Source organism: Lethenteron reissneri, chromosome 42 (assembly GCF_015708825.2).
Source record: "Lethenteron reissneri isolate LAM-NWPU_2019-01 chromosome 42, ASM1570882v1, whole genome shotgun sequence".
Classification (NCBI taxonomy): domain Eukaryota; kingdom Metazoa; phylum Chordata; class Hyperoartia; order Petromyzontiformes; family Petromyzontidae; genus Lethenteron; species Lethenteron reissneri.
Genome location: NC_083820.1, coordinates 790,407 through 814,338, shown reverse-complemented (window position 1 = coordinate 814,338; position 23,932 = coordinate 790,407). Strand labels below are relative to the sequence as shown.

Below are 23,932 nucleotides of genomic sequence, written 5' to 3'. Positions count from 1 at the left end.
ATGGCCAATGACAAGCTGCCACGGAATGCAACGATGTTTGTCAGATTTCTGGAAGGCAAGCCATGCTTGATCCTCTCCCGTCCTCGGGGTGTTCGCCATGCAGAACGCGGTGTAGGAGCGGAGCAGAAGGTTCTTTGGGGAAGTACAGAAACGTACATGACCAGCGTGACGATGCTTAATTGAACCCCCACGTTTTATATCGATTGTACATATGTAGTAAGTTGCAAGAGGCTTGGACGACGGGGTCGGAGGCACACTTATTTATTAACACCAACTTGTGCACAGTAACGGGTACACACAGCACTTAAAGGGGTATCGTCCCCTTCACTCGTCTTAACAGGGAGACAACGTCTAACCCCGCTAACCTACGCCCGAGTCCTCCACTACGGAGCTAGGGGAGGCTACCTATCCCAGCCTTGGTCAAGCTGGGATCCCGGCACCCTGAGTCTCCAGACCGGCTCTTATAAGAACGTCAGTCTGGGCTCTCGGGGCCACGCCACCGGATTGCCCTGGTCGGCCCTGACAAGGACAGCGAGCCAGGGGAGCTCCGGGGCCTATTCTAGCTGGTCTTCACTCTTAGCTGGTTAAAGCTAATACTCGACCTCGAGCCCTCCGGCTCACCACCTTTTATAGCAATCGGCCCCCGGGAGGGGCCCGTGGGGGATGCAGGTGCGGACGTCGGTGTGAGCACCTCTGTGTACGGCCCTAACCACACCCCTTGTGTTTGTTAGCCATCCGTGCCCATACACAATTACACCTCTACACATATGCCATACTTGTGGATGAAGTGATTGTCGAATCGTCACGGTCTTATCTTTGAAATATTGTGTGCGTTCTAAAGTATTTTATTGTCAGGGCCTATGGAGGGCAGTTCTAAATTGCAAGAGGACATCCTGTACAGTGCAGCGAGAACTGGCTTCTCACTGCAGATCGCCACATTTAATCCGGGCAACCACATTCCGTTATTTTCTTGAGGGTTCTGGTTTGCTTTTCACAACTCATTATTTTCAAGAGCAAGTAAAATGCACCAAACACCAACAATGGATGGTGAAAATAAGCAATCCATAACCAGAGATTTGCCCAAAATCCCTTCAAGCCCCCAACAGTTGCTCACGGAATCCTTTCGGGTTAGAATACTCCCAACAAGCATTTCACAGGGATTCTGGGAGGACGCGTACATCCCTTTGCCTATCCACTGCTAGATTAGAGCCTGCCCGTGTTGTTTGGGTCGTGGGGGATATCGGACTGAGTATTCGCACATCGCGAGGCGAAGGCAAGGATATGCTGCCCCAACGCATGGCCGAGTGAATTGCAATGCACTTAATTTCACCATGTCTGAAGTCTGCCACGTTTGGGGCCTGGATCGTGTTTCGATAGAATTGGGTTACTCTATTTCACGAAACACGTAAGAAAAAGACAAGTTTGCAAAAATCTATGCAATGCAGTCTCAATCTTTGAAAATCGTGAGTTTATGGGTTTCTGAGACCGAGTCAAAAGGTAGATTTGAAGCTTTCGTGACTGCAAGGATTCATACTCTTTGGTTTTTTCGGTAAAGTCAACCGCTTAAGTAAGCGGGTGTGCTTTTGCTACGCTGTCCCCACCTGAAGGACGCTTGTGTTGCGCCCGAAACGTCGTGATTTGATTTATTATTTATTTATTTTTTACCTACGTGACTTTACCGAAAAACCAAAGTATGAGTCTAAAGGTCTCTGCGAGTATGGGTATTTACGCGAGTCTTGGGTATCTTGAGTGGGTGTTTGTGCGAGTTATCAGTCTCAGCTGGAGCAGTCGGGGGCACAGCTGGTGCACTTGCCAGTCATCTCAGCCAGCCAAACCATGGCACCTGCTGGGTCTGTCCCGTGACCTGTCGGCAGCGAGCCTTCGACACTTCACGCGGCCACAAAGTGCACCCAGCCTGGCACAGCCGACGTGACGACGTCACCGCGACTTCGTGACGAACGGCGGGAATGTGTATCGCTCGAGTGGGTGGCCGTCTCGCTGCGTGAGGCTGTTCGTGGTGTCTGCCGTTCGTGGCGCTGGGGGGTGAGGGGGGGCCACGTGGCGGCTTTGAATTCACGGAGCCCCCCCCCCCCCCACGGTAACCTTTGACCCGTAACGCCCCCCCCATCACCCCACCGTCGATTCCTACGATCGCGATTTCCGCGTGGAATCACGACTGAGAGAATCGATCCGAGCGCGATTGGGAATCGTCGTCGGGCGCGTTGCGAATTTAATCGCTTGGGAGCCGCGCAGCCGCACGGCGCTCCTGACGATTCCCGCGTCCACGCGATCCGAGAATCGCGACGTGAGAATCGCGATCCGCGCCTCACCGCTCGAGACGCTGCCGCGAGGCGAAGTTTGACCAAACCGCTCCTCACGTCGTGGACGAGCCGCGTGCTGCGTGAGACGTTCACTACCTCGAGGCCCGCTGTGCAGCAGCAGCAGCAGGAGCAGCAGCAGCAGGATCAGCAGCAGCAGCAGCAGCAGGAGCAGCAGCAGCAGCAGCAGGATCAGCAGCAGCAGCAGGAGCAGCAGCAGGAGCAGCAGCAGCAGGAGCAGCAGGAGCAGCAGCAGCAGCAGGAGCAGGAGGAGCAGCAGCAGCAGGAGCAGCAGCAGCAGGAGCAGCAGCAGCAGGAGCAGGAGGAGCAGCAGGAGCAGCAGCAGCAGGAGCAGGAGCAGCAGCAGCAGGAGCAGCAGCAGCAGCAGGAGCAGCAGCAGCAGGAGGAGCAGGAGGAGCAGCAGCAAGCAGCAGGAGCAGCAGCAGCAGCAGGAGCAGCAGCAGCAGGAGCAGGAGGAGCAGCAGGAGCAGCAGCAGCAGCAGGAGCAGGAGGAGCAGCAGGAGCAGGAGCAGCAGCAGCAGGAGCAGCAGCAGAGCAGGCAGGAGCAGCAGGAGCAGGAGCAGCAGGAGCAGCAGCAGCAGAGCAGCAGGAGCAGCAGCAGCAGCGAGCAGCAGCAGCAGGAGCAGCAGAGCAGGAGCAGGAGCAGCAGCAGGAGCAGCAGCAGCAGAGCAGCAGCAGCAGGAGCAGCAGCAGCAGGAGCAGCAGCAGCAGGAGCAGCAGCAGCAGGAGCAGCAGCAGCAGGAGCAGCAGCAGCAGCAGGAGCAGCAGCAGCAGCAGCAGCAGGAGCAGCAGGCAGGAGCAGGCAGCAGCAGCAGGAGCAGCAGCAGCAGGAGCAGCAGCAGGAGCAGCAGGAGCAGCAGCAGGAGCAGCAGCAGCAGCAGGAGCAGCAGCAGCAGCAGCAGCAGCAGCAGCAGGGCAGCAGCAGCAGCAGGAGCAGCAGCAGGAGCAGCAGCAGCAGCAGGAGCAGCAGCAGGAGCAGCAGCAGCAGCAGGAGCAGCAGCAGCAGCAGGAGCAGCAGCAGGAGCAGCAGCAGCAGGAGATGGGTTCGATCCCGACCTGACCCCCCTGCTGTGTTCGGAGTTTGCGTTTCTCTCTCCCGGCGGTCGCGTGGATATTTCTTGGTGTCCTCCGGTTTCCCCCTCCACATTCAGAATGAGCACCACGCGTTTAGAGTTTGTTTGGCTGCTGTCAATCTCCACACGATGATGGCAAGACACTCGGTTGAGCTTATTCGTGATGGCCAGGGAGCTTCTGAAAAGCAGCTGCATAGCTCAGTGGGGTGACATAAAACGAGGTTAACAAGTGAAACAGTGACTTTGTGAAGGCGCAAGATCCCAACGTGTCACAGCATCATCGTCAGCAGGAGCAGCGATCGATCCACTGCTGGATGAAAGCTTCCCAAGGCCACGCGCTCGCGACCCCCGACTGCGGAATCGATTCCCGCCCTCGTCAATCACCAACCGACCGCGATTCGCCCAATACCGGAACGCAGGGAATCGATTCTCTGACAATTTGTTGTTTGAATCGACATCCCCCATTAGCTTAATGTCGGAATCGATTTGTGTTTTCTGCCAAGTCGATTCCTCGGTGCCCACTGACCGTGGACGCGGAGACGAAGACAACAACAACATGGAGAGCGTGGGGAGAGAGGAGAGAGATGGGGAGGAGAGGGGGGAGGAGGGGAGAGATGGGGAGGAGAGGGAGGAGGAGGGGAGAGATGGGGAGGAGAGGGGGGAGGAGGCGAGTGAAGAGAAGAGCGATGGGCAGGAGGAGACGAGGAGGATCCGCGAGGCTGTGGGACAGAGCGGTCTTCGGCAGGTCGAGTCTCATGCAACCACCACGACAACTACTCAGTGTCACTCACTCACCGGGTGTGCACACTCAGTGTCACTCACTCACCTGGTGTACACACTCAGTGTCACTCACTCAGTGTCACTCACTCACCTGGTGTACACACTCAGTGTCACTCACTCACCTGGTGTACACACTCAGTGTCACTCACTCAGTGTCACTCACTCACCTGGTGTACACACTCAGTGTCACTCACTCACCTGGTGTACACACTCAGTGTCACTCACTCAGTGTCACTCACTCACCTGGTGTACACACTCAGTGTCACTCACTCAGTGTCACTCACCTGGTGTACACACTCAGTGTCACTCACTCACCTGGTGTGCACACTCAGTGTCACTCACTCACCTGGTGTGCACACTCAGTGTCACTCACTCAGTGTCACTCACTCACCTGGTGAGCACACTCAGTGTCACTCACTCAGTGTCACTCACTCAGTGTCACTCACTCACCTGGTGTGCACACTCAGTGTCACTCACTCACCTGGTGTACACACTCAGTGTCACTCACTCAGTGTCACTCACTCACCTGGTGAGCACACTCAGTGACGCCACTCAGTGTCACTCACTCAGTGTCACTCACTCACCTGGTGTGCACACTCAGTGTCACTCACTCACCTGGTGAGCACACTCAGTGACGCCACTCAGTGTCACTCACTCAGTGTCACTCACTCACCTGGTGTGCAAACTCAGTGTCACTCACTCACCTGGTGTGCACACTCAGTGTCACTCACTCAGTGTCACTCACTCACCTGGTGAGCACACTCAGTGTCACTCACTCAGTGTCACTCACTCAGTGTCACTCACTCACCTGGTGTGCACACTCAGTGTCACTCACTCAGTGTCACTCACTCACCTGGTGTGCACACTCAGTGACACACTCACCTGGTGTGCACACTCAGTGTCACTCACTCACCTGGTGTGCACACTCAGTGTCACTCACTCACCTGGTGTGCACACTCAGTGTCACTCACTCACCTGGTGTGCAAACTCAGTGACACCACTCAGTGACACACTCACCTGGTGTGCACACTCAGTGACACACTCAGTCTCACTCACTCACCTGGTGTGCACACTCAGTGACACACTCAGTGACGTCACTCAGTGTCACACTCAGTGACACGGAGTTGATCTCAGACTGCACTTGCTGAAGCCGCAAACCCAGCCATGATCCACCACTCGCACAATAACAACAACAACCACTGCCAACCACTCACAAGAAACACTCGTTACAGACACCACTCAACAGCCACTCGCGACAACCACTCGCGACAACCACATCAACAATCTTACTTAAATTGTAGGTTCGTAGTCGATATCTATGTATGTTGAACTTCTGATTGTTGTGGTATTTTTTTTTTTTGGGGTTAGGCCACGCGGTAGTTTCATGGCAAATTTCATGCCAATAACCCTCCCGCGACCCGTCAGGGTGGTCACATCTACACAGAGTTGATGTTCGCGTTGCCGGTGCATGGACCACGTTGTGACCGACACAGCAGCTGCTCCTGACCGGTGGCCTGAGACTGTTCATGACATGACTGCGTTCAACGTCAGCGCAGGCCGGGTGCTTGAACCGAAGCCCCTGAACCTTCAAATTGTCAACGAAACAGACGGTTCAAGAAGAGAATTGAAGTCAACAGGTTTTAGCATCAACTTAGCATTACTTAACATTCTTTTACAAAAAATAGTTGGTAAACATGTGAAGAGATGGATATTTGTTGATAGATTTAGTTTATCATAGCAAGTGCTCAAAAGGAATGAGTACATCTTGAAATAGTCGTATAAAGCGAGTGTATGTACGTATGTTGAACTTCTAGCCAACCGGGCTCATAGGTGCGGGGGGAAGACAACGAGGAGGAAGTGCTGTTGTATTGCACAGACACATGGTGGAGCTACAGCTGCAACACTGAAGCTGGAATCTGGCACCAGCAAGGCCCTGGGGAACAGTGAGGCCCGAGTTTCAATGACACTGCGGTGTGGGTCATTATGTAAACTATTAAACTACAATTAATTTTATTTACCAGCTAAGGCCCACCGAGCTATGAAGCTCTTTTTCAGAAACAAACTGGCTATCACAAATGATAGATCAACAAAGTGGCTTATGTGGAAATGTATCGCAGCCAAATACGCACGTTGATTCTAAATATGGAGGGGACAAAAACTGGAGGACCCGGAGAGAGCACACGGAACGGGGAGAGACACGTCAACTCCATTCTAGATTTGAAGCTTTCGTGACTGCAAGGAATCATACTCTTAGGTTTTTTTCGGTAAAGTCACGTAGGTAAAAAATAAAATGAAAATTAATAAAACTAATAATAGAAATAAAATAATAAATCACGACGTTTCGGAGACTTGTGTTGCCTCCGAAACGTCGTGATTTTATACAGCAGGCGTCGGGATCGGGATCGAACCTACGACCTCCTGTATACCAGGAGAGGTAGTTAACATCTCACCACCGTGAGATGTTAATGGTATTGCATCATTAAATCATTGTTTATCTTAAAAAATATAATAAAATACAAATGTGTGTGATGCTTCTCCCAACACCGGGTTCTGTTTAACAATTGAAACTTTTGTCTCCTGATAGAAGTTTATTGAATTGCAACGGCGGAGGGAGATGCTTGTGAAAAGATCAACGGACGATTTGAGACGCTACGATGAAAGTACGAACTTTGCCTTGCCCGTCACATCTTGTGTGTGCCACGTGGAGCATTTGTGTCATTCTCACTTCATGCCCAGATTGCTTGAGAGAAGCTGCTGCACCCAACGCACCATTGCACTTGTTCAGTTTTCCTCAAAGCCCTTTGTTTAGATGTGTGTGTGTGCTAAATGAGCTCTTGTGCGCTCACTAAGTTAGTGATACTGTGATTGTTATTATGATGGATTGTACGCATGGCTTGCGTTGACGAGAACATCCTCCTCCACTGCTCACACCCTCCTAGCCACACGGTCATCACGGAAGAGGAGGAGGAGGAAACACAAAGCTCACGACTCGCCCATCCCACAGCAACAGGGCGAGCCAGGCGACCGTCCCGCCAGGTATGACCACGATTCAGTTCGACAGGACAGTCGTCCCTCGGTTAGCAGTGACATCGGTAAACGGTTTTTAGGGTTAACGTTTCGCCCCCCATAGGATCTCATGGTTTTGACTGACGTTGACATTATGACTAGCGGCACATTTACGTTATGCACGCGATGGCGCCAATTTTGGCGAATCCGAGCGCTCGTAAGTGGGGCTGAGCCACGGCCTCAGCCAATCAGCGATGCACCATTTATGGGCGTTGAGACCTCGACTGGCTCTGTTTACATTGCAACGTCTTCTGTTTTGTCAGTGGAAACAGCTCTCTTGTACACTCCGTGATTTTTACTTATTTTTCAACTCATCAGTGAATTCGATTAACAGTTATTTCGGTTCAGAGTAGTTTTCATGGAACGGATTATAAACATTACCCGAGGGATTGCTGTATGTACGCTTACTGGACAAATCCATTTACCTGTGCACCGATGGGATGAAGTAGAGCTCATAAGCAGACTGCGTTCGTTTTCGTACCGCAGCGGGTCTAATCGTTCCCGTCGCTCGTTGTGATGCAGCGAGGGCCCGGAGGCGCAGTGGAGCGAGCTCAAGCAGTACTTCCACGCCAACAAACGCCTCGAGCCGCCACCGTGCAGCCGTCCCCCCTCCCATGGTACGCCTCTCGCCCACCGCTCCCGGCCCCGTGAGCCCCCTGCCTCACACCCATACCCCCTTCTCCACTGACGCGGTACGGACGGTTTTACAGCGGATATTTGACTTTTCCGAGCCAAGCCGCGATATACGCTGGCCCCGCAAGGAGACATCTGTTTAAAAAAACTACAGTCTGTTCTCCTATAATGCGGTTGTAGTTGTGTTCCTGAAGAACACTGCATTATGGAAAAATTGCGTTATAATAAATAATATAAAGCACGGTCCACGGTAACACGTGAGATGCGTACGCAGGCTGAACAAAGACTCAGGCACGTGGGTAGCATCGAGAAGCATCCAGCAGCCTCCCGCCGTGTGTGATGCTATGCCCAGGCAGCCGTACGGCCACTTGTTCCTACTCGCGCGACATAGTTCCATTCACTCGACCGCATTATATCAATTTCTCATCCAAGTTATAAAAATGTGTTCCCAAATACATTAATCGCATTACATCAAATTCGCGTTTTGAAAACAGGAGAAGAGACTATTTTACCGGGTAATGCCCACTGAGCTATACAGTTCTTTTTCAGAACCTACCTGGCCACAAGTGATAGCTTAATGAAGTGGCTTGTCACGTGGAAATTTATAGCAGGAACCAAATACTCTAAACGTACATTAATTTTAACGTGGAGGGGAAAACCGGAGGAGCTGGAGAAAAATCGACACGACCATGGAGTTAACATGCAAACTCCAAACATACAGCAGGCAGTCAGGGTCGGGATCGAACCCACGACCTCCTGTATACCAGTCGAGGTAGTTAACATCTCGCCACCATGGCACTCCTTTCCCCGCGCCAACATCTCGCCTCGAGGTCTGCAGTGGAAAACAATCCGGTGCCTCCTGAGCCTCGCCAGGCTGGCTCGGCACGGACCCGGCACGGCACCGTCCGGTACACGGCTCCGTACGGTGCAAAAAGGGTTCTTATAAACCCGACCACCATTCAAGATGACAAACCCTGTGAGAATCTGAATATTTATTTAGGTTCAGAGATGTCCAATTGGACATCTATGAACCGACTGTGGTGGTGATAGCATGCTATGAGGGCTGTTTAGATGGCACATATGTGCTGGGTTTTTGTACGTGTGCAATTTTTACGTTTTCCCCATCCGAAAAAAACAATGGGTGACACTACGATCTGTGGAGGATGGGGGGCCTTGCCGTTGCCCCTGTGCCTGGTTAAATGAGCGTCGTTCCGTGGGAAGTCAACGGGAGGATTTCACCACAAATCTCGCTGTCGCCTGATGATGCTGGTTGTAATTACTGGCGAAACATCGTACTCTAATTGTAAATCTTGTCCTGGGTTTACTCTCCAACACACCGGTGTGCTGTACCAGTAACTAATTGGCACGTTTTGTTTATGTGACAAACCTTACTAATTGGTTGTGTTGTCATGTTGTGGCGGGTTTAACGACACGTTTATATTTAGGCGATCTAACCCAAAAAAAACTCTTATGGGAAGTCAACAGTCAATGTCACCCAAAGTGGCACCATGCTCATTTGATCAGTAAAAAGCTTTGTTCATGACGGGCCACAATTGCACTTCACGCGCGTATTTCGCCAGGTCTCTCCAACGTACAAATCAGCCTCTCTTTGTTTTGTTTTTGGGAATGCATAATGTCATGTACACTCAGCAAAAGTAGCCGCCAATTTAGAACAGAATCACAAGGCTGCCTACCTACAGGAAGTAAAGGAAGCACCGTGGAGATAACGCAGAGTGGGAGTAAAACGCAGACCTGTTGTGTAAATCTGCATGTCTAAGGGCATCGGAGGAAAGTGGACACCTCCCCCAATACATTCGCTGCACACAGTCACATTCATGGCCTCTCAGCCAGCCTCTACACCCAGCGATGAGTGTTGTCGGAGCCTCATCCAAACCGAACCATTTGCTTGAATCGTACTGACTTCCACGATCCACCCTACCCGCACTGACCATGTTGAGGCCAGAAACAATTCTGGGCACTATGTTGAAGCTACCATATTTCTGGGAGGCTCAGCATGCTGCCCCCACACACCCAGTGAGTCGACCTTTCTCTTTGTCACCTTGGGCCCATATCACGCACGAGACAAAAGCGCGATTTTTTTTTTTTACAAAACCTTCGGAACGCGGAGACGGCCTTTGTGAAACTGGGACTGTCAGTCAAAACTGAGGGACGCTTGGTAGCTTCGTAGACCCACTGCCCCTCGTTACTAAGCGGCACAACATCACGGTCAACCTGGAGAGGGCAGACTTGCACTGGCACGAGGCCGAAAAGCTGCCAAGGATACAACGTTTAAAGGGCCGTCCATAAATGACGTCACGCACCTAGGGAAGGGGGGTCAGACATTTGTGACGATGTGTGACGAGGGGGGGGGGGGGTGAGAAATGTGACGTCACATCAAAATGCCCAACTTTAAATAGATATATAATTGTTCTAACAACACTAATTGTTCTAACAACACTCCTACAACATCAGAGTGCAGCTCCATATTAAATACGCACTACAATGGCAATAGTTTAAAGCGATTTGAAGCATGTTTTATTTTCAAAATGGAAATATGGTTTTGGGGGGGGGCAGAGCTTTGTGACATCATATTTGAGGGGGGGTCTGACTTTTTGTGACGCCGTGTGGCGAGGGGGGGGTAAAAAATCGTCCAAAATCGTGTGACGTCATATATGGACGGCCCCTAAAGAGAATGTAGAGCAGTGTTCTTCATTGCAAGGCCCGCGGGCCGCCGGCAGCCCCTGGTGACCTTTAGTGCAGCCCCTGGCGTGCAGCCCCTGACAATAAACAAATGTGAGAACACCCCCCATCATAAATCTTGACTTGAAGCTTTCGTGACTGCAGGAATTCATATTCTTTAGGTCTTTCGGTAAGTCACGTAGAAAGGTTCAAATTGATCGTTTTTTTAATTATTTTTTAATTATTTGAACCTATCTACGTTACTTTACCGAAAGACCCAAAGAATATACCCCCCATCATCAACGTTCTATCAAACCCCAATGGTTTCAAATGTGTGGTGGCCCTCACACTGATGATGTCTTATTGGCGAAAGCGCCCCCCCTCTGAAAGTTATTGAAGAGCACTGATGTAGATTAAGTTTATTGTAAGAGTAGGTTGGCCTGCGTTGAGTGAAAATCTCCATTGTGTGTTACTTCTCATTGCGGTTTAAAATGCACGCAGCTGGGCAAGTGACGTGAGAGCGTGCACGTCCCATTGTCACGATGAACCAGTGACGTCACAATCGTCACTGGGGCCAGCACTGCACGATAATAAGAGAAGTGTTTTGCAAGAGAGCTGCATTGCATCAGTGCAGTACTGGGAATGGTCAGTTTAAGTCGGGGTTACGTTCCTGGAAAACACGACTTAAACTGGGACGACGTTAACTGATTAGCTATTTCCGGTAAGAACGAACTAAAATACAGGAGATACGTTCCAGCACTCCGATACTCCATATGTAAAGTCCTAATAGATTGCAAATAATGGAGGAAAATAAGTAAAATATATATTTACATACAAATAAAAGAACATTACATAACAATAAAATAAGACGCGCAATAGGTATATAAATCTTGCCAGGGTATATTTGCTCACATTATCATGGGGGGGGGGGGGGGGCGATGTGGCTCGAATGAGTCGAGGGAGGTCAAGAGGCGAGTGGTGGAGGCATACATCGGCCAATAACAGCATAGTACCACTACGCTGCTCAAAGTAGTCCCTCGGGCATGCCAGAGCAAGCGCGTGCAGCACACAAACACAACTTGGTAGCGAGCGATTGAGCAACTTACAAGTGATAGTAGACACTTTTGTGGATGACATCAAACTGATCGACGACTTAAACTGATAATGATGTACCCAACTTAAATTGGTTGTTTCCGGTACTGAAAGATCGCTACTTGGCCTGTATTTGACTTCATGAGGAATGTTCAATGCTTTCCAGTTCAGGTTTAAAGCGTTTATGCATTACCTTTGGCCATCTGTGCGCGATGGGATGCAAGATAGTGCCCTTGAGATGATCCAAATTTGAACCAAACCTATTCTTCTTTTTCATACTTTGATACTGGCAAAAATGTCCCATAATATAGCAGCTCAACCCAAGCTATACATCCTCTGATGCGTGTGGCATTGTCTTTGAGCCTTTCGCCTTTTGGTGTTCTCTGGTCTGACGCTGGTGAGACTAGGCCATGAAGAATTCTGTCTCTGGTGTAGGCCAAACAGTTTCAAGGACAACGCATATATTACACTATGTAACACAATTTTTGTTCCTGGGTAGTAAGTGTTATTTCCTCATTGCTTATGCCTAAAAAGTATAGAAAATGGCTATTATTCCCCACAAGCTTTGCTTTTGTGACCAGGACATTGATATTTTGAAATGTACCTATTTTCAATGAGAAAATGGGTGAATTTGTGTCTTTTCGTTCACATTAAGTCAGAGAAAAACAACATATGAATAAAAATGGACATGTATTTATACTAAAGTAATACAAAAATGACTACAAAAGATGTAGAAGTGAGTAGTTTTTCGAGATTTACGATTATACTATAAATCACTTTCACGAATAAGCCCCCACATGTAGTCTCTCATCATGTTCTCGTTATACTGTCCTTGGTAGCGGCGTTCAAAGTCCAGTATATCCTGGTGGAAGCGCTCACCTTGCTCCTCCGACTATGCTCCCATATTCTTCTTGAATTGATCAAGATGAGCACCAAGGATATGGACTTTGAGGGACATCCCACAGCCCATTGTGCCGTAGTTCTTCACCAGTCTCAACCAGCTACACGTAGTTTTCGACCTTGTGATTGCCCAGGAAGCCACGAACCACTGCGACAAAGCTGTTCCAAGCCGCTTTCTCCTTACTAGTGAGCTTCTTGGGGAATTCATTGCACTCCAGGATCTTCTTCATCTGTAATCCGACGAAGGCACTGGCTTTGACTTTTGCCTCAGACAGCTTAGGCAAGAAGTTTTGAAGGTACTTGAAGGCTGCTGACTCCTTATCTACAGCTCTGACAAAAAAATTCATAAAGCCCAATTTTACGTGCATTGGTGGCATCAGCACCTTCCGGGGGTCCACCAGTGGCTCCCACTTGACATTGTTCCTCCCCACAGAGAACTCGGTCCGCTGTGGCCAGTCCCGCCTGTGGTAGTGCGCCTTGGTGTCCCTGCTGTCCCAAAGGCAAAGATAGCAGGGAAACTTTATAAAACCGCCTTGGAGACCCATAAGAAATGCCACCATTTTGAAGTCTCCGATGACCTCCCAGCCATACTCATCATACTTCAAGGCGTCCAGAAAAGTCTTTATGCTGTTGTAATCCTCTTTGAGGTGCACCGAGTGAGCCAGGGGAAGAGACGGGTACTTGTTACCATTATGGAGCAGCACGGCTTTGAGGCTCCTGGATGAGCTGTCAATGAAGAGGCGCCACTCATTCTGGTTACAGGCGATTCCGATTGCCTCGAACAGACTGGTCACATTGTGGCAGAAGCAGAGCCCATCTTGATGGGTGAAGAAGTTGCAAAAAGGTTCATGACGCTTCCTCTGATCTGCGACTTGCACACTTTCATCCAACAAGTTCGACTGCTTGAGCCTAGACGTCAAATGCTCGGCATTGGACTTGGTGAGACCAAGATCTCTGATAAAGTCGTTGAGGTATTTTTGGTTGGGGTAGTATGGGTTTCTCTCCTGCGGTTATCGCACAGTCCCTAATGCGGTCACCCTGTGAGCAATGTTACAGCCATGGAAGTGAGATACTCTGCGTGTTAAGCTTGATCTGTTCTCAATCTTCCTGCCCTTTGCCACCCACCACAGAGGCCCCCTGGTGGTCCATCCAAACACTAAAACTATGATTTAATTTTATTTTATTAGGTTTGGCCCACTGAGATCTATAGATCTCTTTCAGAAGCGACCTGGCCACAAATGTATATGTATAGCAGCCAAATGCTCAAAACGCATGTTTCTAAATGTGGAGGGGGAAACAGGAGGGTCCGGAGAAAAATCCACACGACCACAGGAAGAGTAACATGCAAACTCCAAATATACAGGTGTCAGGGTCGGGATCGAACTCACGACCTCTTGTATACCAGGCGAGGTAGTTAACAACTCCCCACCGCAGCACCCCTATGCAGATTCAACCATGCTTAGCTTCCACAGTCTGACGAGAATTAGCATGGTTGTGCACCTCAGATTAGTACGATTGGCTAGTATGGTGCGAAAGAATTTGAACATACATACAGAATGGGCGCTTTCTGGGTAATCTGGTCATACAGAGCATCACATGTGTCCGTATATATCGTGCACCGACCTTTTAGTCAAGGCCCCTTCCAGACCATAGGTCAGTGGATTTAAAAATGCGTTAAAATTTGACATTGAAACAAACACCTGCTTGTTTACGATTCCCTGTTGTTTACCATCTGTCGGGTGAGGGGGTGTGTGGTGGTGATGTATAATTTTACTGCACTTGTTGATTTTGCAGGGATGGCAGTTTTCTCATTCTCTCAATCTTGTTTACCGAGTTTTGAAGGTTTTTTTATGTTACTCATTAACGGGTAAACTGCTCATGTGTGGCATGCTGGTGTAGTTTTCCTCAAAATGCACCTGGCCTGGCACAAGCGCCGTGGTGATGTCACCGCCACTTCATGGCGAATGGCGGATTTTGGTCTAGTTGTACAAGTTTCTCTGTGATGATCCTGAGCAAGATAAAGGGGGTCCGGTGTTTACGATTTTTCACTTTTGGAATGTTCTGGTTGTTGCCAATCCTGTCGTGTGGAGAGACTGAGATGCGTTTGGATTACTCTCTACGTAATAATTCACGGAATGTTTTCTTCTCAATCAGTTATACGTTAAATTGTGGTTTTAGCATTTATAATAATTTCGCGTTAGTGTATGAAGAGTTGACGAATCTACATTTCATGAAGGCCTCTCTGATCCTGTTCAAATACTGACTGAGGCCCACAAATAAGTGACCAGGTGAGACTATTCTGTTCTATTTTTATTTTATCAGGTAAGACCCACTGAGCTTCATAGCACTTTTTCAGAAGCGACATTGCTATCACAAATGATAGCTCAACAAAGTGGCTTATCATCACGTGGAAATTTGTAGCAGCCAAATACTCTAAATGCATGACTATAAATGTGGGGAGAAAAACCAGAGGACCCGGAGAAAAATACACGTGACCACGGGGAGAAGATACAAACTCCAAATATACAGCAGGCATCAGGGTCGGGATCAAACCCACAACCTCCTTCATACCAGGCAAGGGAGTTAACATCATGCCACCACTTGTTGAAGACAGAAAATGCGTCTGTCTTCAACAATACACCACTCTGCAACATGGTTACCCAGGATGCATTGTGTCCTCATCTTTCGACACATTTATGTTTAATACAAATGAGTTTACACGTAATACGTTTGATTTTAGAAGGGTTTGTTACTCAGAATATAAATACAGGTGAATGTTCGTATGGATATTCTCAGGGAGTAAGGGAAGAGGGAGGCATTGTGTTTGAAGGGTATAGCGATACACTCCGATCATCCTGCCGCACTTATCTGGCTTGCATCTACATCAGCCATGCGAAAGAAAAGAAGAATATTACGACCTTTAAGCTGATGCTGACGTCCGTGTTTATGGAGCTCCTGTGCCGAGCTGTACGTCTGTGTGTGTCAGGGACTCATGTGACGGGCTGTACGTCTGTGTGTGTCAAGGACTCCGTTGCTCCCCACTTTGCTTTTAAGAGTTCACATTCGGGTTGTTAATTCACATTGCAGACACGTCTGTAAACGTTATCGCCGCGAACTTGCAAGCACTTGTTTTTTCTAGGCATACTTTTACGTAATATAAAGTGTGCGTTTCCCACTGCCACTCGTGTGAGTGGCAATTCTCACAACCGTTTTTATGTGTTGGTGTTTACACTAATGGTGTAGCGGCAGCCTAGTCACAGCGTGTTGTCAGTTTACTTGTACGTGTCGCTTCGTGACGTCACGGTACAGATTTGTGTTGACATTGTGGGGAGCTGTGGCGCAGTGGTTAGCACACTGCGCTATCAACCCGCCAACCTGAGTTTGATTCCAGCTCCTGCTAACATCGGTGACGAGTGATCTGAGCTGGTCCTGGGCACCTCCCCCCTACTTAACCAACCCACACTGGCCAGTGTGGTGAGGATTGGTCAAACAACACGTGTATATATATATATGTACGTTGAACTTCTTCCGCACCGTACGTAACCAACCGTGCTAATCGGAGGTGCGGGATGAAATGACTGTCCTGGTGTTGGGGAGGATTTATTTCAGCAGGGGATTGACAAAGGACTCTAAATTCTTATAATAATTAGAAATTACGTGATTAAGGTAATGGTACTGTGAGCATATGTGATCGTACTTGTCATAATTATCATTATACAGTGTGTTATGCGCGTGTGTTTACACGTCGTATGAGATTGTGTCGTGCGTAATGGGCTGCGTTGCTCGGACAGGGCCGTCTGGACAAGAGGGTGGAGGCCGCCATTGCCGAGGGCGACATTGACGTGGCCGACCGGCTGAGTGACCAGGTGGCGTCGCGAGAGGTGCGTCGTCCTCTTCATATGCGCCCCGCATCCATCCTGCGTGGAGCCACGGCCATGAGAACTTTCCAACGTCACTTTACAGCAATGGGGGGGGGGGCTGCCAGGGTGTAATGATTCGCACACTCGACTCACAATCCAGTGGTTCAGTCTCGACAGTGTAAGTCGGTTCACCACAGTTAGACGGGCAGGTCGCGTGCGTGGTGGGGTGGAGTGTGGGTACTTCCACCTCTATTCAAGATTTCTCGCCGGTGTGGATGAGTAGGCCAAACACACTCTAGAGGAGTTCTCTAGAGCTCCCTCTCGTGGAGGTCCTTCCAACAGTGGCGTGAGCGAGTACATGGAGGGTTGCACCTTTCAATGACGAGGGAAATCTATCAAGGCAGTGTAAGTGAAATGTCCAATCGCACCAGTATGGAACATCAATACGCAGCAGCAGCAGTATCTGGCAGTCTCTGTTAAGAAAAAAGTAAAACCCAAACCACCCCTCCTATCGAATGACTCGACTGCGTTGCGATCATATCATGTGAACGCTGTCGTCGGACTTAACAAGCTACGCAACATGCTGCAACGGGCTCGCGCTTTGTTTAAAAAACAAAGCGTGAAACTTCTCTACGCGTACGCCGGCTCTATTCGCTGGTGACCACCTGTCCGTGAGTCAGTGAATCGGTGCCACAGACTTGTCGGAAAGTAAAACCCGATCAGCCCCACTCGATGCAGTGTGAACAATGAAATTGTGTGTCGTCATCACCTAACTGACGCGCGTTGTGAACTCCACTCCCCCATTAATAATCGAGAGCTGACTCAAATTAAGCAAAGTACAGTCGCACCCCTTTTACGTCGTTTCCCAAATACGTCATCACTTTATTAATACCACTGCATGATTTCAAACGGCTATAAACTATTATTTATTTTACCAGGTAAGGCCCACCGAGCTGTCGAGTATATTTCTTTTTTCAGAAGCGACCTGGCCACAAATGATAGCTCGATTTAAGTGGTTTATCATGTGGAAATGTATATCAGCCCAATCCTCTCAATGCATGTTGATTTTAAATGTGGAGGAAAAAACCGGAGGACCTGGAGAAAAATTTACGTGATTATTGGGAGAGCATGCATACTCCAAATTTCGAGGCATCGGGGTCGGGATCAAACCCATGACCTCCTGTACACCGGGCGAGGTAGTGAATATCTCGCCACCTTGGCGCCTCTGCCCACACATCAGCATCCGTCTTTTATCATATCCGTCGCCTCAGGCTTTGCCTCCCTGTCACTTGCTTTGATTGACGTCGTTTCGATATTCGTCTTCGCTCCTTTCGGGAACGCACCCCTGGCGTAAACCAGGGTATCAATGCACGTGAGCCAGTTTTATTCCTCATTAAATCTCTTTCGTTATTGGGCATTTTTTTATTTTATGGTTTACACATTTACAATGTTTTCCTTGCAGTTTGGGGTGATGGTGAGCAAGGCGGTGGAGTGCCGCGAATTTGTAGCAGAGCAGCGCGCGATGTCGGAAGCCAAGTTCAAAAAGAAGAAACCCAACTTGGCGTGGGGGTAGGTGTGACGCTGTGCCCTCCACAAGCCTCGCTTCCCACGCATTCACATGTCGCTCACTAGTCTCCGCTCCTTACTCAACACTCAATTATTTTCCAGAGCTAACCCCATGACCCCCCTTAATCTCCGACCTCTTAACCACTACCACCGTTACCGGTCCCTCTTCATGTTCTCATGACATGGCTATCACTCATTCCCCCATTCATTCAATCCATTCGTCATCATTTGCTGTCATAAATTTTTGCTTTCACTTAATGCACAGATTCACCTCCATTGCTTTTTTTATCTATTTCGTTCACCTAATCTCCACCGTTACATTCACACGCGTTGTACCATTCTTAATTCTCTGTAAAGCGCCTTGGTTAAGGTGCTATGTAAATTACATTAAAGATAAGATTAGCTAGTTAAACACGAAGGCTTTTACAACCAATATCCATAATAGAGTTTTTTTGGGTTAGATTGCGTAAATATAAAGGTGTCGTTAAAATTACACATTTATGCATTATATGAATACGTTAACCCCCCTCCCCTCTGGGATTCGCACCTGATTGGCCCACAAGTGATGACATCACATGTATCCCTCTATTTAAGACTGAAACAGGAAGAGGATTTTTTCCAAAACTCTGGCTGTCGCCTGATGATGCTACTTGTAATTGCTGGCGAAACGTCACGATACTCGAATTGTAAATGTTGTAGTGGGTTTACTCTCCAACACACCGGTGTGCTGTACTAGTAACTAACTATCACGTTTTGTTTACCTTAAACCTTACCGATTGGCTGTGTGGGGTGGTGGCGGGTTTAACGACATATTTATATTTACGTGATCTAACCAAAAAAAAACTATTATGGATAAGATCAGCTGTTGATGACGACAACAACAACATGAGCAAATAGCAAGTTGGATAGTGGCACAACGATCCACTTACACACGAGCTGCTTGAATTGCTCCTTCTCCTTGACGGACGTACTTTCCTGGCGTAGTTTCTTCTCTTGGCTGCCACTTTATCATCGATGCTCATTTTCACGTCCGTGCATTGTGTTCATGTTCAAACGCCGCTGTTGAGAATTACCAGCAATGAGAGTCAGATCACGTAGGCATAAAATAAATCACGACGTTTCGGGCGCAACACAAGCGTCCGTCATCAGGTGGGAAAGCATGGTCTGCTGCTGAGGCAGACTGTTTTAAAAGGTTTGAAATGGGTGTAGCTCAAGGGTTATAAAGAAGTGGCCAGGGCTAGTGATGTTAATGTGAGAGATTAGCATGTAACTGTAGAAAATAAGGAAAGCGGCCTTCTCGACGAGGGCATGGAAGTGGCTATGTTAATGTGAGAGATTAGCATGATGTTAATGTGAGACATTAGAGGGCACAGAAGTGGCTATGTTAATGTGAGGGATTAGCATGATGTTAATGTGAGAAATTAGAGGGCACGGAAGTGGCTATGTTAATGTGAGGGATTAGCATGATGTTAAAGTGAGAAATTAGCATGTAACTGTAGAAAAGAAGGAGAAGAGGTGGGCCTCCTCGACGAGGGAGTGCTACCCAACGGGTGTAATACATATTACAGCCTCAGCAGCAGACTAAGTTTTCCCACCTGATGACGGACGCTTATGTTGCGCCCGAAACGTCGTGATTTATTTTGTTTTATGCCTACGTGACTTTACCGAAAGAACCAAGCGTATGGATTCCTGCAGTCACGAAAGCCTCAAATCAAGATTGAGAGACAGATCCTCTAAAGCCAGATGCGGATCGTAGCCAACCCACACGGGTTGGATCTGACAGGATATGACTCAATACGAGAGCATGAGGATGTTTACACCATTGATGCCCTGGTGCTGCTCACAGTAGACTGTTTTGAATAATACTGGTAGGAACCTCCTGGTTACACCAGCCCACAGGGGATTATTTTGTCCGTCCGTCGTGCAGGGAGGGGCTGGGTGGGGAGGGAGGGGCTGGGTGGGGAGGGAGGGGCTGGGTGGGGAGGGAGGGGCTGGGTGGGGAGGGGCTGGGTGGGGAGGGTGGGGCTGGGTGGGGGAGGGGCTGGTCACCCCGTGGTACCCTTATAAAACTCAACGTTTAACCTACTCACGCCGGCTTGTGCCCGCCCTCACAGTCGGGCATATTTGCGGAATACACCACGCCGCTATTGACCCTGGCCATTGACCGAGCAACCCAACGTTCCTACCAGCTCCCTCCGCAGGAATGTTTTAAATTAACAATGATGCTTACACACCGTATATACAAATATGCAATATTTATGCACACGCATACAGGTGCACAATAGTCACAGAATCTACACACTGATCTAAATGCCCTGATACAGCCTGCCATACATTCACACAGCTTTTCAAGAGACCTGCATTTCGTTAAATTTTTCGATGTTTTCTCTTTTCTTCAGTGGTGACATGGCCTGCCAATTAGCACGTCCACCGTTTGTGGTGGAGGTTCACAGTTCGCATCCGACGGATGCCCTAATTAATACTGCGGGTGTAATGACCGTGATGATACCACACGCTGCCTGCCTCGCGGTGGCCATCCCTGAATGTCCGTCGCCAGAGTAGGCCACTATGTAGTGGCATATCGGGGTCCACATTTACCAAATTCGAAACTGGGAATTGCACGTAGTATTTGCATCTTACTGGCAGACTGATGCCCGTTTGCAGGCCAGGCTCTGGGTCACGTTGTATCCACGGGGACAGCTGCCACTGAGGGAAGCTCTTTCAATTGTGCTGAGATTAGATACGATGATGTAAGGCGCTTCTGAGGCGTATGGGGTGGGGCGCTTGATCAAAAACTACTCACGCTCACCTCCCTTCCACCCAGACTCCCCGCAGAATGTTGGTTATCTCTGTACCTCCCCCCCCCATATATAAGCCCCCCTCTTCCCGACGAAAGAATACCATAGGTTGAGGCATCGAGCCTACTACCCCCATTTAAATGTGGAGACGCCAAGAGCCCTCCCCTCACCCCTGCGGATTTTCTGTCCTTTTCTGTCCCCCCACCGCCGCATCGGCGCGTTGTACCGAGCTCGTGTTATTACCACAATAAAAACATTAAAAAACAACAATAAACCAACTAAAAAAACTACTCATTCTCGATAACGCAGCACGATTCTTACAGATCAGATATACGCATACGTACAGAACACATGCACGTACACGCTAACACCGAGTGTACATACACTTGCACAACAACACACACAAAATATAACAAATACTCGATGCCCGATGGATTGTTTCACCGCTTGAGAATGAGGGATGTGACGGCTTGGGAGAGAGGAGGCCTTCGTCCAGCAGTGAATAGATCAATCCCGTTGATGACGACAATGAGTGTTCGAGCAAGAATGCCTAAACACACCTCGTGTTTCAATGTGCCACTCATAAGTGTATCCCAAAGAGAAAGAAAATAGACAACGTTTAGAGAAATGGCCGTTCTTCATAGCCGAGAGAGGGAAGAGGCGAGAGATATTGAGTGGTTAATGTTTGCAGGCTGTACTACATAACCGTGGGGCCCTGATATCAATAATTTAATAGAAATACAGCAGTTAAGAAAATAGATGGAAAAATATGTAATGGGCAACGTGTCGGGTAATGACCCTTATGTGCTGTGAAGAAGGACCATTGCTCCAAATGTCACTGATTTAAAAACATATATCATCAGGGCGGCGCTCTTGATGCGTTCCGTTGCTGTTATTTACTCACATGCACCACTGCCAACACAGCATCGCACGTTTTCACACGTGTTCTTTGTATGTTCTCTGTATGGTCTATCTTTCACGCATTTTTTTTTATCTTGTTGCAGATTCGAAGCTAAGAAACGGTGGGAGACGAAGAGCAACATGGGGTACATGTGAAACCTAGCGCAGGATGGGCGGCCGGAGCCTTTGCTCGCTTGTGTCCACCCCACGGACCCGTGCTGGGGGGACACAGCGAGCGCAAGATGCTTGCTGTCGGCACCTCGGTGTGGGCAGTGTAACGCGGCGTAAAGCCGCTGCCCGTACCGTGACGGGATAGGTGGTATCCAGAGGTGGTGCTATGCAGGCACGGGATGATTCGCCGATGACCAAATTGCCAGAAAAGCACCGCTTGCTGGATCCCACAGGCCAAGCGGGTTTGAGCCTGGAAATTACTTGGGTTGGTGACTCTCATGTGCCAGCAGATTGCCATCGGCAGCTGCAGGGCTACATGGTGTTCAGTAGACGTCAGTGCAGCAGATTGCAATGTTGTATAGTAAATATATGCTTCCACGTCTGTACTCCCCTACATCACCAACACCCGCACTGACCAGCGTGGTGAAGTTTGGTCAGGTAACCCCTACTATCCACATGGGGAGATCTTCATACAGCTGTGGATTGAAAAGGGGCTCATCTTCTTGGGTCTTTCGGTAATGTCACGTAGATAGGTGCAAAGAAAATAACAAAAAATAACAAAAAACTAGTAGATTTTTGTTATATATATTTTTTGCAGTTTTTTGTTATTTTTGGTTATTTTCGTTGAACCTATCTACGTGACTTTACCGAAAAACCCAAGAATATTAATTCCTGCTGTCACGAAAACTTTAAGTCAAGATTTAAGAAAGATGCTGAGCATGCAATGAGATCCCCCAGAGTGATTTGGTGAATTGTCACGATTTGGGTCGGGATTCGATTCGAGAGTCAACAGCTTCGCCGCCTCGATTGTTTAGCAATGTCTGCTGCATTAGCCTCGATGTAACAGCATATCACTTACATGTTTGTATTAATCATAAGCCGACTTTGTGTGCACTATTTGACGAATCGATAGAGCGTTAATGGGTAAATGCTATTTAGTAGATCATATATTTTTAAATACAGGTTTAATTTAAAACTACTATATTTACCATTGTGATATTATTTGCACCACAGTATTCTAATAAACCGTGAACAGGAAAGATATGGATTTTAAAAAAGCACCTTCACAATGCATGCAAACTTTGGTTATTTCGGTAAGTCACGTAGAAAATAAAATCAAATAATAATGGAATACGACGTTTCGGTTGCAACACAAGCAACCATCATCAGGTAAGGATGAATGATAAAACACAGACACGGGAACAGCATAGGCAGACACATGCAGAGAGACACACAAAGACACACCGAGCGAGACACACACCAAGACAAACAGAAGGACAACGAATCTGTGCCGAGGCGTTAAATAGAGAGAGGGGGGGGGGAGGGCTGAGGCAGAGAGAGGACTGGGGAGGCGGACAGACGAGAGGGGACCAGCGGACAGACGAGGGGACAAGGAGGGAGCAGTGTGGCATTCCGGACCACAGTGGCCGGAGGAGAGACAATGGTTTAGAGCAAGAAAATCGAAAGTTTGAGAGAGCAAATTTAGTAAAATTAAGACGTGTAATGCATTGCAACACAGAGGGTCGGCTAACACACAGTTGACGCATAGCCTGGTTGATGATCGTTCTCCCAAAGGTTGCTAAATTAGAAGTGTGATAAAACACAGACACGGAAACACCGTCTCCTCCTGTCCCCTGCAAAACTTGGAGTAAAAAAAAAAATCCTCATTCAATATGCACAGCAAGTCGACTTTGTATTGTGGTTTAATAAAGCAAAGTACAGGTTACAAATATTGTAAGCGTTCTTTTTATTGGCGCTTTCCAAGCTCACAAGCACGAGCATCAGTGGGATGGAGATGGTATCATCAAAACGAACCCTCATCCATCAGTGGACTGACAGCTGGTCCATGTACAGTACACACTAAACTATTATTTTACCAGGTAAGGCCCACAAATGTTTGAGAAGCGACCTGGTCACATGATAGTTCAACGAAGTGGCTTATGTGGAAAATTATAGCAGCAGCCAAAGACTAAACGCGTGTTGATTCTAAATGTGGAGGGAAACCCGGAGAACACGAAGACAAGTCCACGCTACCACAGCAGCAGGCGTCAGGGTCGGGATCGAACCCACGACCT

General features: G+C 48.5%; 1 protein-coding gene across 1 annotated transcript; it reads left to right on the top strand.

Moving 5' to 3' along the window:
* Positions 1-3,149: 3,149 nt before the first annotated feature.
* FAM204A (family with sequence similarity 204 member A) lies at positions 3,150-23,587 on the top strand. The gene is made up of 7 exons (XM_061568985.1): positions 3,150-4,157; positions 6,777-6,852; positions 7,132-7,228; positions 7,781-7,886; positions 16,354-16,443; positions 17,885-17,991; positions 21,791-23,587. The coding sequence occupies exons 1-7, from the start codon at positions 3,885-3,887 to the stop codon at positions 21,840-21,842; spliced, it is 801 nt and encodes a 266-aa protein (XP_061424969.1). The 5' UTR covers positions 3,150-3,884; the 3' UTR covers positions 21,843-23,587.
* The last annotated feature ends 345 nt before the right edge of the window (positions 23,588-23,932 follow it).